The 15991-nt window shown below is 40.0% G+C and overlaps 1 protein-coding gene across 1 annotated transcript in view; it reads left to right on the top strand.

Moving 5' to 3' along the window:
* The window catches only part of xirp2b (xin actin binding repeat containing 2b), a 50935-nt gene that overhangs the window by 18584 nt on the left and 16360 nt on the right, over positions 1-15991 (top strand). The window contains exons 3-4 of the mRNA XM_018741626.2: positions 5079-5223; positions 15801-15964. Coding sequence (XP_018597142.2) covers positions 5079-5223; positions 15801-15964 — 309 coding nt within the window. The remainder of the gene's footprint in view (positions 1-5078; positions 5224-15800; positions 15965-15991) is intronic.

Below are 15991 nucleotides of genomic sequence, written 5' to 3'. Positions count from 1 at the left end.
AGAATTAGCCGTCACGTCTTTACGGCCACGAGTCAGAGACGAGAGTTAAGTTTATCGCAGCAGAGGCAGGTCTTTGCTTGTGTGTGAGTGTGTGTATATTTAGTGTGGGTTGTGGGGGTTAAGACAAAGTCACAAGGTCACCAGGTTTTTGTGAAAGCTGTGGGTTGTGATGGGAAGGCAGCAAAACTGCAGATCCGTGCTGTGGTTAAAATATGCAAAGTATATAGTTGTCACGGTGCACCGTGGTACAGCAGGTAGCGTCGGTACTTCCTGGAGCGTGGATTCAGTCGCGTGGTTCCAGTACAGCTCAGCTTCTGTGGACTTTGCATGTTCTCACCATGTTTCCTCTCCTTCCGCTGCTCTGATTTCCAACAGTCCAAAGATGCGCTTGGTGAAGCTGTGACTCTGAGTGCCCGTAGCGTGTGAATGTTCGAGTGAATCAGTGTGTGTGCCCTGCGAGGCGGCGGTGTCCCTTCCAGCGTTACTGATACTGCATGGGCGTATAGGTGTACTCATCATCTTATAATGCGAATACATACTGGAGAGATAAGATTTTATATATTACTGAACTGTTAAAATTACCGTGCCTTTTATTCACATCAACAGCATGCATCCCTAAATCCACTGGGCTTCTTTGCCCTTCCGCTCTGGTGAAAACTTGTAATTTTTCCTTTTTCAAAAAAAGAGACGGGATTATTCTGCAGTACACACACACACACATTTTCAGAACCGCTTGTCCCATACGGGGTCACGGGGAACCGGAGCCTACCCGGGAACACAGGGGCGTAAGGCCAGAGAGGGAGGGGACACACCCAGGACGGGACGCCAGTCCGTCGCAAGGCACCCCAAGCGGGACTTGAACCCCAGACCCACCGGACAGCAGGACTGTGGTCCAACCCACTGCGCCACCGCACCCCCTATTCTGCAGTAATCTTTCTCTAAATTTATTCTTTTGCAAAGAATTTGCCACAATGTGTGAGAAAGACTTCAGATCTGTCCACCTTGGTGTTACAGTCACATGAATTTTTATACCGACCCCTCTCAGTAGCCTGGTCACTTTGCTCATACTGTGTGTGCACTTGATCAAAATCATTCTTCTCAGTGTGTCTGACACCATAACAATACAGCGTAGAGCCTTGTCTGCGCATGGTTTGAACTTAAGGCCTAACGGCAGTTTTTCTTGTGGCTTTGTAGAATGGAGGGGGTTTATGAGCACATATGCTGCAGAATCTATAAAGAAGAAAGCGTTAAAGTTTTTGTTGCATATATATATATATATATATATATACACATACACATACTGTATCTATGCACAGAATATATGTGTGTGTGTGTATATATGTATATGTATGAAAGAATGTATGGAATATACATATATTTACGTACATGGAAACACACAAGCAGCATTTTTCAGTTTAACACATACCGTATCCAGTGAACGCGCTCTCTTGTTTGCTTGAGAAGTGCAAAAGCCACAGAGGTTCTCGTCTAGAGCCGCACTCACCGTGTTTCCCCACAACAGCGCTGTCCGCAGCCCTCGTCGAGCATCAGGTGTGAGACCTGCTCTTGGTGCAACTGAGGGTTGCAGTATATCATGCGAAACGGCTTGAGAAGCCCAACACCCTTTTCCGTCCGCAAAACAAAGCTGTCATCCTCTAATTTCCTCACTTCATTTATTAAGAATTTTTTTATTTAAACCGATACACTCTGATGTCAGAATCCTAACTGGTTTGTTGCACTACTGCAGCTTGAAAAATGCAAGGTTTGAAACAGGTGAATAACAGGTAACATTTCTGGCCACTGTGCAGGGACTATTTGCAGCACATAGGGTATGAGTCACTCTAGTTTACATGCCAGCCAAAAGTGACACGTCTAAATGGACGCGAGGAGAGAGCGTGACAGAGAGCAATGCCTGCGCCACGACTATTCAGTTGCGGTACAGTGCTGCAGGGTTGAGACCATGAGGTGTTTGTTCCAGCCATCCTGTGTACCACCTGATTCTGCTTGCTGCGCTGACTGAACCAGTTTAACTTGTCTTCTGAACTTTGAGTGGTGTTGAGAGAGCTGCAAAACCTACTGGACTTGGAGCTCCTCGCCCTGACCTGCAGAACCTTCTACAGGAGCTGCATCTGTTTTTCTGAAAGGCTTTGGAGAGGGTGAAGTCACAAGTTCAGATCAGATTTTCCACTCTTTGTTTCTGAGAAGAATAATTAGAGAGTTAATGTCATAGTGGAGTCCAGAGAGGACAACGTCATCATAGACACTAACTTTTAAGAACTATTCAAAAGCATAAGGATGCAAAGCTGGAATGTTATATTAAATATTAATTGCCAGTTTGCTTGCTTATTTATTTATTTGTTCACATAAAGCAACTAACTTGAAGTAAACGTGTTATTTTACTTTGCTCTGTGAAGTGGTTTTGACCATATTCTGAGAGTAGAAACAAAAATCAGCACATAGGCCTTCATTTTAAATTAATCGACCACAGTACATTAATACCATTGTAACTGTGGGTGGCTAACTTTATTATCATACAAAACAGATGGTTCTAAAAATCAAAAGCTGTGATTATATTATTTAGGTGTCCTAACAGATGTAATTTTTTTGTCGCTATTATACCTGAATTAAAATATCGTTTTTAAAAAGTTCTATCTGGATTGTAATCGCAAAGGAGCACTTCAATCCTGAAACAATCAGTCAGTGGCTCAGACCAATAGAGCCCTAAGAAACCAAGCAATTTAACTGCGCAATCCCTCTTGCTCCAAAGAGAGCTCTCTCCGCAAGCTGCCGCCCCCTTTAACATGTTCAGATAACACTTCTCCCAAGATTGCTCTCCAAACTTTGTGGAGAGAAGGCAGTGCTGCCCACACAAATCCATTTTGCATTTTACTCCCTGAGTCGATTTCGAGCCTGCTCGATTGATATCTCAGTATAGACATCTAGGTCAGAGACCTACAGTAGAGGTAGAGTACACACCTTCTTTGATTTATTAGAAGACACACAGTGTTTGCTATTGTGGCCTTTCGGGTACTTGCTATCATAGAATTTTTGACATCTTTATTCTTTGTTTTCATAACAAAGGCTACTGCATTTTTTACAACCCAAATCATTGATGAATTCAGCATCCACACTCGACTTGTGGGATAGTGCACATTGATCTGTCCCTTTTCGTTTGAGAGTGTCATCAAAAGATATAACAACTCATAGAATACTGCATAAATATTGAGCAAATGTTGATTTTCTACATTTTCTGAATAATTAAAATCTGAAATCTCTTTATGTTCATCTGGGGCTCATTGATTAAAGCTGCTTAAAAATGTTCCGATGCTGTGGAAAGGACATCGCTAAGATATCAAAGCTAGGACTGGAACATTGTAAAAAGTCTGCTGTGCATTTTAAATTATTTAGGTGAACCTTCTGAAACACTGACATTACAGCGTTTGGGCTATTTCCATTAGAATGTGGTATAAGCAGCAGAGGACCACAAAAATGTTGCAACCAGAAAGATAGATTTCAGGGACAAATACCCTGGAAGGTAGATTTTGAGGTCAACAAATCAAAGCTTTTTTTCAGCACACACACATAGAAGCAGCTCTGCATGATCATATAATGACAATAAAAATAAATTCATGCAGTTGTTAACTTCCTGCAGTGGTCAGTCTTGTCTTTTCCTGTGTTTCCTTCTCTGGTTTTCAAAATCCCTACTTCCTTTCCAGCCACACACGATCCAGCTGTGCCAAACTTGGAAAAGCCTCTGATTCAGCAGGTCTTCGTCATCCCTTGTAGAGACACCGATGACATTAACTGTATGTGAAAAAGGCCCAGTCCTCGCAAGGGGTTAAAGGACTACCTACAACCTTTGGGTACAGGTGCTCAAAGTCACTGACTTGCACTTTTAAGGTGCCAGTTCAAGTCCCGCTTCTGGCTTAGCAGTTGTATCCTGGTCAGCAATGACCCAATAATGATAATTTTTAGTGCTAGCTGTGTTCCAGGTGAGATGTAAACGGGCTTGATGGCCTGCTTTGGAAATCCTCTTTACTGTTGCCGCGTAGGTATTGTTACACGCGGCTAAAAAGTGAGACAATACATTTGCTCAAAGAGAACAAACGTTGATAGTCTGATGTCTTAAAAGAACAAAGGAACTTTAATGAATTCACATGTGAAAAAAGTGAATAACAGAAGACAGTGCGCAGCAGGATGTACAAGTGCTTAAATGGGATGAGTCAGAATAATGTGTGAAGTGTCCTAAGAAGATCAGTGTCAGTGTTGCTCTGAGGCATATTTAAAGAAAGCAAACAGGCTTTTGGGGAAGACTCAAGAAAAAAACAATAATTTGATCCTGAGAGAGCTTGTTTGAGAAATGTCTTGCTTTGTTGCTTTTTTGCAGTATTTACTGAGAATGAACTGCTTAGACATCAATTCCCTGGGACACTTAGTCATGAGGTATCAGCTGACTCCTCATATCTAAACATCTTCGCCTTCAGCACTTGGTCACATTGGAGGTCATATCAAAAATACAGTAACAAAAGTTCTCTTTTAAATGAGTTTAAGAAAGATATGAATGTTTGGACAATACAAACATGTTTTAAAAATCAAAAAATTATCAGGATACCTCCATGAATGACTTCAGACTGAGAAGGGACACCCTGACTCACCGCCAGGCATCTGCAAGTTGTAAGCTGCCAATGAGGAGGATACATCGCTCCTCCAAAATTTGGCTCTCCTCCATGGCGTTAAAGTGACTGCGGGAAGGAGGAGTGGAAATAAATAATGCAAATAAAAGGCACATATCATAGCCTGTTTTTAGCTGAATCCTGTACTGCATGCTCTAGTTTAAAGAGTTTTCTTTGCTGACCTTAGGACACTTTTGCTTGTTGAGCAACAGACATCTGTGCTGTGACATTTACATGTGTCTCACTTTCTTTCCACAGACAAGAGGTTAACGGAGAGTGATGGAGAATGAGAATGGAGAGGCAGGGGTGGGGGTGGGAGGGTTATAGCATGACTGATCTAAACCCCCGCACAGGAAAACCACAGGTGTTTCCTCTCATAGAAGCTCTTTTGCTCTTTCTCAAAAGGACGTGAAGTCTCAGAGTGTTGTACACGTGTCCACCCCAAGAAGAGCCATCGCTGGGCAGTCCAGACAGCATTCCGTGGGCTCGAAGGACCAAACACCACCAGCAGAGAAGATGCTCTCTGAAAAAAGCCATGATCTCCAACAATGTAAGACTGTCATGCAGATCTTGCTTTTAATGTATTCTGTAGTACTTGAGTTCCATGTAATTATTTCCTTATAAGTATTAAGAACACCAAAGAGATGTGGATAAAAATATATGGTTGTTCACTGTAATTTATGGTTTTCAAAATAGCACATTTATTTAATTGCATATTTTTTCCCCTCGAAATCATCTTACAATTATTCATACATTTAGACAGCCGGTCATTTTTCACAGAGAATGTCAAGTCAAGGGTACTACAGCAGGAGGTGGGACTTGACCTAGACCCTTCAAATACAAGGCAGGAGCACTAATCACTCCACGACTTGTATGAAAGTCACACTGCCTTACATAATTTTGTATTGGAACAGAAAATAAAAATATACCCAAAAGACAAACAAGCATCATGTTGTTGACTAATAAGCAAATTGCTGTTGTCTTTTATTTTAGTTTTAAACCTCTCAAAGAATTTTATGTCTTTCCATTTCTATTTTTTAAGAAATGCTATGCTAATGGTTCACTATTGAGACACGGAATAAGACATGCCAACTTTTTGGTGACTGATGTTTGCTGAGCTGGAGCTGTTGTCTACATGTGTATACATATCTTCATGTCAGTAGGGGCTTCCCACAGCTTGGCCAGTGGGCAAGGCAGGTGAAGGCTGAACCGTTTTCAGCAGTGCCCAAGCAAGGAATGGTGGATGCTGGCAAATTCCTGCACATTCCACACCTGCGCAAAGCAGCTGACCCAGTGGCATGTAGTTCAGGCTCAATCACTTCAGCCCCTGTCACCTCCGCCGAATGTGGACTGTCATAATATTTAGATTATTTCTCTACCTGCTGTATGCTAAACTTGCACCAGTTGGCGTTTGGGAACAGTACACAAGAAATTTGAAGCTTTAAAGACAAACTAAGAAAAATGATAGATTAAATACTGAAGATTAAATAAAGAAGGATAAACTGCCTGTAGTAAAAATCCAAGTCTGTCATGTTTTTGCATTTGAGCCACTCTCTTTAACCAGGATAGTATCTGGGTGTTCCCCTACTAGTGGCTGTGTTTCATTGCACTGCGGTTGTCATTATGCAGTTCTATTTGTGTGAGAGCTGAATTGTTTAGTCTTGGAAATCCATTGTGATCATAGTGAGCCAGTCCGTAGTTTTTTTTTTAAATGATGAAACCTGCAAGGAGTGACAAAAATATCCTATGACTCCATAAAAAAATCACTTCTCATTATAGTGTAAGCTAAGAGTAAGATGCAAAAAGTTAACAATGAAGAATGTTGCTTGTGTCAGTTAAAGTATTTTAATTGACATCCTTTGAAGGTGATGCATCTGTGAGTGACATCTTGGTATGATTTATGACAGTGTGCAGAAAGACAGAAGGCCCATGGAGATATTTGTGGATATTTGCAGAGGGTCTGTTTGCTAAATAGCATCCCCACCCCCAACTGAGATGACACTCAGACCTTCACTGAGCTCATGCCCCATTCCAGGTGATCCCCTGTGATCAGCTGCATTTTGTGTTCTTAAATAGTCCTGCCTGTATAATGGCTCTCTCCCACAATTCCCCGAGCCCCCAGGACAGCGCAGCCCCGTAGACGAGTCCCGGATGGGTTATTATAGCACACACCTGTGGGTGTGCGGTGGCTTCCTGCTTAGCAAAACACAGGCTTATTTTTGTGATTGATATTCAAGGTTAACGTGTTTTTCATTACATCCTCCCCCCAAGCCTGAGGATGATTTAGTGATGTTCTAATTTCACATTCAGGCTATGATCTCTTTAGAGATGACCTGGACCTTGAGACCTAAGCTTAGCAGGGTTGCAGCATTACAATCCTAAACACACTCCAATTTGTCTTTTTTTGTGCCCTGATACTTCCATGTTCAATCTGCACCTGATACTTCACAACCAGTTGTTTTTTTCTTTTTTTTTCTTCTTTGCTTTTGCTTGAGCATCATGTATGTATGTGTAGGATGCAGTGTGAGCTACCACTCAATAATGTGTGAACACTACCAATAACTGTGGTAGTGTCTGAATGTGTTTGGCTGTACCTGGGCCAAAATCAGAATGTCCCTGTAATTGTGGCAGATTCTCTGTATTCTTCTACAACTGACAGTATTGCAATGTGCCTTTTGTGTATTATTTTTAATACCAGTGGCTACACCATTCTGCTCAAGTGAAAGGCAAGGTCTGGATAAATCTCCAAGTAATCTCACTTAGTATATCCTTTGAAAAAGAAGCATTGTATAAATTTGTAAAAAGTCTGGGTATTGATAAAACACTTTAGGCCACAATATGGGTTTATCCTTGATACTGTTCAGAATGATATGAGCGCCACAGCTAGGGTTGCAGTGTTGAAAACCTAATGGATTATCATCAGTTTGCAGTTCTCCAGCTGCTAGATAATCATTATTTACTATAAATTGTTGGGGATGGCCTGGTAGCAGTGGTGAGGAAGAAGTGAAATGTAGCGCTGGAACTTTAGTTGCAGAGAATGAAGAATTTATTGAGGTCACCAGCCATTGATCATATTGTTTCCTTAATAATGATGCTTGGGAGAGCAGGTCTCAAGATTCTGACATACAACATGTTATATTCTAACCAGGTGTGACATGATTAATTGGTTTAAGCCACTTGTTAGGTTATTTGAATCAAGCCTAAAATAATGATTACACAGCATGTATATCTCTTAATGTTTTCCTCTTCTTTTCAACACCCTTATGACCTTACACAAAAGGGCAGACAAGCCGCACAGGTTTATGAACAACGTTAACACTTTAGCTTAGATACGGGCAGCATGGTGGCACAGTGAAGAGCGCTGCTGTTTCACAGTGCCTGCATGGTGCGAGAGAATGTGGGTTCGATCCCTGCTCAGTCTGTGTGGAGTTTGTATGTTCTTCCCATGTCTGTATGGATTTCCTCTGGGTGCTCTGGTTTCCTCCCCCAGTCCAAAGACATGTTATTCAGGTTCACCCATAGTGTGTGAGTGACAGAGTGTGTGTGTTCCACTGATGTATGGATGAGTGACCCAGTGCAAGTACTGTATCTAGCAGTGTAAGTCACCTTGGTGAATAAGGTGTGTGGGCTGGTAACACTACATAGAGTTCACTGGAAGTCACTTTGGAGAAGAGTGTCTGCTAAATAAATAAATGTAAATGATATAGTAGATGTCGAACACCCATTGAGCAGATATGCTGGTGATATGAATGAATGACTTAAATGTGCAATTTCTGAGAGCCTAAAACAGATTATTCAAAGTAACTAAAAAAGAGAAGTATAAACAAAAATGAAGACATCAGGAAATCATTTTCCTGAATTACTGAAACAACTAATACTCATGTACATACATACTATAAATAAGTTTTCCATTGGTAAAAAAAATGAATAATGTTTTACAACCAGTAAAAAAACTTCAAGGAATTAAAGCATCTAAATGTTTTTCCGCTGTGGTTTTTAATTTGTTTTTAAAACTCTGCTTCACAACAGTATCACATAAATTGTTATGTGTATTTAGATTAGGATTTCAATGACAGGACACATTTACAGAAAAGAGTTAAAAGGCTTGTGCAAATGATCTATTAAGTGAAGCTTGAAACAGGAACAGACAGGATATCATAAATAAGGTTGGGGTTAACACACAAGATGCCTGTTAAAAACATTTCTCGTTAGTTACAAAGGTATATTTTTTTCTCTTCCTCCAACCTTTATTCCCCAGCCTTATAGTTCTCATTGTTAGGGCAAGTATGGCTTTACTCAGAGGTTTCTGTTCAGTCTGAGAAGACGACTGCTGCAGTCTTTTCTTCATATGGTTTTAATCTCTTTTCGCTCGCAGTTTCTTAATTATGAGGCAATATGGTGGTATTATCGTTTGACTTCAAGAGGGATTTACATTTATTCATTCAGCTGATTCGTTTCTCCGAAGCAGCTTATAATGTTAAGTTACCCATTTACAGAATGGGAGCGATTTAGAGTAAGTACCTTGCTTGAGGGTACTACAGTTAAAGGTGGGATTCAAACCTCTGCTAACCACTATGCTACCAGCTGTTCAGCTGTACCAGGTGAATTTAATTGTCGTTTTGCTGTTAACCACAGACAAAGATTAATTTGGGTAGCAATAGTTTAAAGCTGAAAAGAGTAACAAAATCAAGCTCATTATGACATGACTAAAATTGAGGGGGGAAAAAAACTGAGGCAGGGAACAGCAGAGAATGGGACACCAGTCCATTACAGGGCACTCAGATACATACTACAGATAATTGAGAATCATCAGTTTTCATTTATTTATTTAGCAGAACCTTTTCTCCAAAACAACTTCCTATGTAGTGTTATCAGCCCACACACCTTATTCACCATGGTGACTTACACTGTAGATACACTACTTACACTGGGTCATTCATCCATACACCAGTGAAACACACTCTCTCTGTCACTCACACACATGCTGTTGGTAATTTTAGAGTCACTAATCCACCTGAAAAAGCATGTTTTTGGAAGAAACCAGAGAAGGCCCACACAGACATGGGGAGAGCACGGAAACTACATTGCAACTGAGGGGGATTGAACCCGCATTCTGTTGCACCACCTAGGGATTATGAGATAGCAATCCTGCTCACTGTGCCACCCATGATTTATCTGCAACACATGTCTTTGGACTATGCAAGAAAACCAGAGCACCAGAAAATACCCATGCAAGCATGGAAAGAACATGTGAGCATAGACTCAATGAGATTCAAAGCCATGTTCAATCACACGCTCCAGGTGCTCTGAAACACCAACACTGTCTGCTGTGCCACTGTGCTTAGCTGATATTTTAATGCAAGATAATGATATGTGAAAGTAATCCTCTTGATTAAGTAAGGTCTGCACTGTTACTGAGAATAGAACAGCATAGCAGCCATTGAAAAAGTGTAGGATATCACAATGCTCTTATTAAACCAAGCATCCCAGGGACAAGAAAGCAGATTGAACTAACTCAAGATTAGCCCCAACAGCAAATTTTACTGCCTGGTGCTGCAGGGACCTTGATCTGACATTTCCATCCTTCTGCAGATGAGCTCTAATTCATCTCGACGTGCTTCTCCTGATTCAGGAGAGGACCAAGATGTAGAACTGTTAAGTTGTTATTCATTCCACAGCATGTGAGCGCTCTGCCTCTTTCTTAGGCATGCAATCCCACAGTCCCACCTCACGGCCAGTGATATGAAGGGGCTCACTGTGTCTGATGGACATCACTCCTCATCTACCGTGCAAAGAAAGACATGTCTGACAGTCCCGGCATGTGGATAATGCAGGCCTTGCTCTCCAGACAGCTTGGCTCTGCTTTCATTAGCTTTGTGCAGTGAATCAGAGAGGATCAGTTCAGAAAAATGGTAGAAAGAATGTTAGGATATAGAAAAAACATTGCTGAAGAATTTGTGCACATGCAGTAGCCTGTTCGTTTTATAAGGATATGCTATTTCTTTAAAAAAAATTAATCGTAACTGTCAGTGTCACATTTAGGTCATTAGGATCATTTTATGATGTATATCAAATTATTACATGTTATATTATAAAAATTGTGTTTGTTCAAGCTTCAATGAAAGCGTTCTTTTCATGATCACTATGAATTTCATATTACTCAGTCCGCTTTACTGCAATACTTTTTGAATGCATGAACAATCTTGAAACCCCAGGGGAGCAACCTGTATACATGGCTTCTTTAAAGAGCACTGGGGACAGCTTTGTGGTGAGTTCTTTCAGAAGCCCGCTTATGTGGTGTGTGTGGTTTGTACAAGTAACAGATAGCATGGCTGTGATGCATGGCTGCCGTGTCGTGTCCAATGCTTATCACCACAGTCTCAGAGAATAACTGTGTCAGCCCCGCACCTCTTTCCACCAGTTGGGTTACAGATTGCCGGGGTTCATGTGTTTTCTTCAGTGCATACATCATGTAATTGATGTACGCTGAGTTTTTGATGACATTTTGCTCAATAATGATAATATTAATCTATAATTTGGTACTTTGTACCAGTTTGCTGTCCTTTGAATGTTTCAGTGGTACGTAATTCACGTTCCATTATTTAAAGTCTTCTGAAATATTGCTGCAAATCATCCTGTTAGACCATTAAATATATCTGTTCTTCCAGTACTTTGTCAGCTCACTTTCTCATAATGGCATAACGATTTCAGTGGCGACAACAGCGAGAATCTTGCTGCGTAAATACTCTGAAATAAGACGTATGCATGTGAACTGTGAAGAGGTTCAGAACCCATCTTGCTAGAAGTCTCTCCAATATCTGAATATCTGTGACTTGTTTTTAAGTGGCACGTAAGCTTCATCTTCTAAAAAAAGCCCCTGGGTCCATTTTACTTTGGGTCGTTGTTGGGGTGGGGGGTGGGGGGGGGGGGTAGGTTTGTCTAAAATAAAAACCAGCTGTCTCTATCTTCTTGACAGACTGAGGTAGACACTCATTGCTGGAGCTGGTCTCCAACAAAAAGGGAATTTGTCTCTCTGGTGGGCAAGAAAGAGACCCTGCAGGTCAGGGACTTTGAGGCCTTTGGTGGAATTTTATTGCTCCAACAACCCTTTGGTAGCACCATAAAGACCAGTAAGTACCCTAAACTCTAGGAGCTTGCAGTGCTTGCTTCTGATGAGTCTTCCTGGTTTTGACGGAATACAGCTCTAAAGTCTCCTTTCCATTACTCAAATGTTGTGTTCTTTTTTACCAAGTCATTTTGTAACTCCATTTCTATCAGCTTTGTATCTGCAGTGAGTTCAAGAAATCTGTATTTTTTTCTATTATGTGTTCTTCCTTTGTAATGTTTTTTTTTTTTTTTTAAATGTCTTCTTCGTATTTTTGAGCTGAGTCATTGAACAGCACGATTTTCAAAAACACTGTACTTTGTTGGCTTTATTTAAATCCATGCTAGCCAAAATCTACAGGTTCATTAAACAAATCCTCAGGAGAGTTTGGGCCTTAATGGGCCAGTGCAATGGTCTGTTTAACATACAGTGATGAGAAATTTTCTCACACCTTGCGCATAACAAGCTGCTGCTTTCAAGTTCTGTTTCTAGGCTTGTGGCCACAGAACAGCAGGTCAGTGACCACAGTTTTGCTTGATATGGCTTAAGGTTCTGCACTCCAAGAGCACGGCCATCCTTCTTTTGTTTAATATCGGCCTCTAAAGTTTAACTGCATCAAATTCCTCTATACAAACAGTCATAAATGCTTCACTGAGCAACTTTCAATATTTTTTTCAAAGTGTACCTAAATATTTGTAATCTTAAAAGTACAAACAAAATCTGTAAGTTAACTCATGATGAACAAGGCATCAAAACCATACAGAGATTTGCTATACTATACACTGAGCATCAGGAAGGGAGGTAATTTTTTTTCTTTTCTTTTCTTTTCTTTTCTTTTCTTTTCTTTTCTTTTCTTTTCTTTTCTCTTTTGCCATAGGCAAAGCTAGTAGGATGGGCCAGAGAGCTTTCTCGTAATGGCCTTTCAAGTCTTTAAGTTATGGGAAGTACTTGTTGTTCCTGTCACCCTTCTCCCCACCTCTGTGTCCCTCTGAGAAACATGACTCTGGTAGTTGCCCTACAAAATACGACTGATCTATTTTTTCAGGCGACTTGGCGCCTAGGTTTACCTCACTTCCCTGTTACGTGAGCTTCTGTCTCATGAGAATGCACTCCAAGATATCTTGTGGATCGCTGTCACGTTTTTTTGGCATCTCAACATCAGTCTCTCGCATTCTTTATCTTTCCGGCCCACCTGGAGACACTGATCTCATAAAATACACAAGCGTGTTATTACTCATTTTGCAGCTAATGGAGTGTAAAGTTTCGCATTACCGCTGGTGTTAAAAATCCAACTGATATTTAAATAGCTGGGTAAAAGCCTGTTTATTTTGAGATGTTGCTGTGCTGGTCATTCATTCCTTCTTGACAGGGCGATAGGCTTACACTGACATTCCCTCCATAGCTAAGAATCTAAAATTGGGCAGTTAAAGGGAACATTGTTCCATCACATAGCTTGGACTACTGTCACAATTCATGTGACTGTAACACAATGATATTTAGCACCAGCAAGAACATTTTTAGTCTTCTACGCTGTCTTTAAGCTGCATGTAATGATGGGATGGAAATGACAGGATGGAAATAGCAAACAAGTGTGGCTGCAATGGCGAACACTGGCGAGACGAAGTTTATGCCGAATACTCTATTCCGTTACCATACTGCTCATACTATCATGCACTAGTCCCAATAGATCTGTCTCTGCCTGCTTCATTAACTCAAATGATTGTTGTATTTCTGATGGAGATTGTGTTGGAGCTATGATAAATAGAATCACATTGCATTTCCCCATTATATAAAAAAATCCAGCGAGCTTGATCTCATTTTCTCCACCTTGATCTGAAATGCTTGAAGTACATTCATGCATCGAAGTGCAAATTAAATGTCATTAAAGCTGAACGTTACTGTTTTGTATCGCATGTCTGGCTTCTGAAGTGCAGTATCATCAAACACATTCAACCTGCAGCTGTCTTGCTTTCCAGCGACTGTGTAAATCACTTTTTCATGCGAATTGTTAAAGTTATGGAGGGCTGCTATACGACACCATTCATTTGGCTAATGCAAGAGGGGCTTGTTTTTAATTAGATAACTACTGATGACAGTTAGTGTAGCATGCTGATAAAGTAAATATGTAAAATTATATTTCATGTGGCCTTGGGTTTAATTAGTCCTTTTTGTCTTTCAGCTAAACTGGCAATATTCACTTTGAGTGCTCTATATATATATATATATATATATATATATATATATATATATATATATATATATTTCAGCATTGTCACATCATGCTTATAAAGAGAAACCTAATGAATAGTTTCACAGCATAGAATATTAATACCAAAGGCTAAACATTAACTGATGTTTGTGTTAATGACATTTATTTTCATAAAGTTTGATAGGAAAAGCATTTAACCCCAAAGACTTCTGTCAAATTAAGAGACAATGTTATGTTATTAAAATGTAATTCAGAATGAAGGAATGTAAAGATTTCGTTCCTGGATATTGCAAGACTGGCCCACATTTGATAGAGTAATCAGCATTTTGTAATTTACATATTATAATGAAACAATAAAGTACAAGGTCTTATCTTGCAATAACGGCAAGACAGTTTAAGTTACTTTTTTTAAACCAAGGAAGGCTTTTAAAATAATAAGAATAGGATTAACAATTGCCATTCATATTTATTGCAATGTACTTAATAATATGCCTTAAAAGTTTCCCAGGTGTTGAAAATAACCTTTAACAGTATTGCACAGCACATTTGTCAGTTGGAATAAATGTCAAATAATATAATTTAACCATTATGTTGTACTGTAAAATATAATGATAAATACTGAGGAAAAATTATAGACGAGCATTACCATTATTTTAGTTTCCTCGATTAAGTCCTCCAACTCCTAGAAAGTGCAGAGATTTGTTGTTGTCTAGCACTATACATTACACTGTTTACTCTGTTACATACAGTGCAGAAAACAAATCACAGAAAAGAGAATAACACCTTTCTATCGTTATTCACACTCACATATATATTTATTTCCTGTATTTATTTAATCCATTATCTATGAAATGTTGCACCTCGTGTACCATGTTTATGTGGATTTAAGGATAACATTCATGTTTTACTTATTGCACTTACTGAGTCTTCAGCGTGATGGCTTTTAAAAGGATGTAGTGTTCTGTCAAGACATAGGCTGATATGTACAATTTACCTGCAGGTGTGGAGACAGGGCCATCAATCAGTATTCTCACATATTTAATTGGGCACATAGAGAAAGGCCCTTTTTGCATGTGAGTGCAATAGCCTTGTTTGACTCTGGCGACTGCCTCTCAGAGCTCATGAGTGCCTCCGATATAGATTCTTTTGACAGACTATGTATAGAAAGTCAATGTGAATGAGAATGACCTCACCTCTTAGCAACGTCGAGATGTCACAGAGTGCCTTGCATAACAGGCAACATTAATGGATCATGCTGTCATAGTCACATCCGAAGTGTAAAAAGCACATTTAAAAACAAGCAAACTGTTCAGCTGCCAGTATAAATGTTAATGTCCAGCCTCTGAAAGATTATTGCTGATTTAATGTACTACAAAATACAACCAACATTTGTCTTTAGTAAATACAAAGTTGTTGTCGGGTGTATGTGAATGCTTTTCCATCCATTAGTTCAATAAAAGATCTCTTTTTTGCTTGAAACACCTTCTTTGAATAATATTTTTTTTTCCACTATGTACATCATTATAAGTAGCCAATGCCTCTGATATTTCAGAAGTTGATCATCCAAAAAAATAGCTTGTTTCTAATTCAGTAATCACATTCCTATCAACAGGGATATTGGCCTAACTTACCAAAGGTGACAATTTAGCGTTTTCACATTTCCCAATGAGTTTGTCCAGCAGAAACGTTAGATGAACTGAAGCATTACTCTGAAACAAGAGCAGAGTTTTTACATACTATGACTCTTAGTCCTTCTCCATCTATGTGTTTAGGGTGATGATAATCAGTAATTAATGACTCCTGCTTCCCGTAGCTGCAGGCAGTGCGGGAGGACCTGGCACTGGAGCTCCTGAGGAAGCCACAAGCCAGGGGAAGGGTGCCCACCCAGACCCAACCGAGTCTGTCTCACTGAAGGAACGTCTGGCTATGTATCAAGCTGCTGTTTCTAAGAAGGAGGCGGCCAACGCCCCTGGAATGGTAGGAAGACAGTTAAGCCTGCTGAAC

Source organism: Scleropages formosus, chromosome 12 (assembly GCF_900964775.1).
Source record: "Scleropages formosus chromosome 12, fSclFor1.1, whole genome shotgun sequence".
NCBI lineage: Eukaryota > Metazoa > Chordata > Actinopteri > Osteoglossiformes > Osteoglossidae > Scleropages > Scleropages formosus.
The sequence above is the reverse complement of the archived record's forward strand: the minus strand, read 5'-3'. Positions and strand labels throughout refer to the sequence as shown.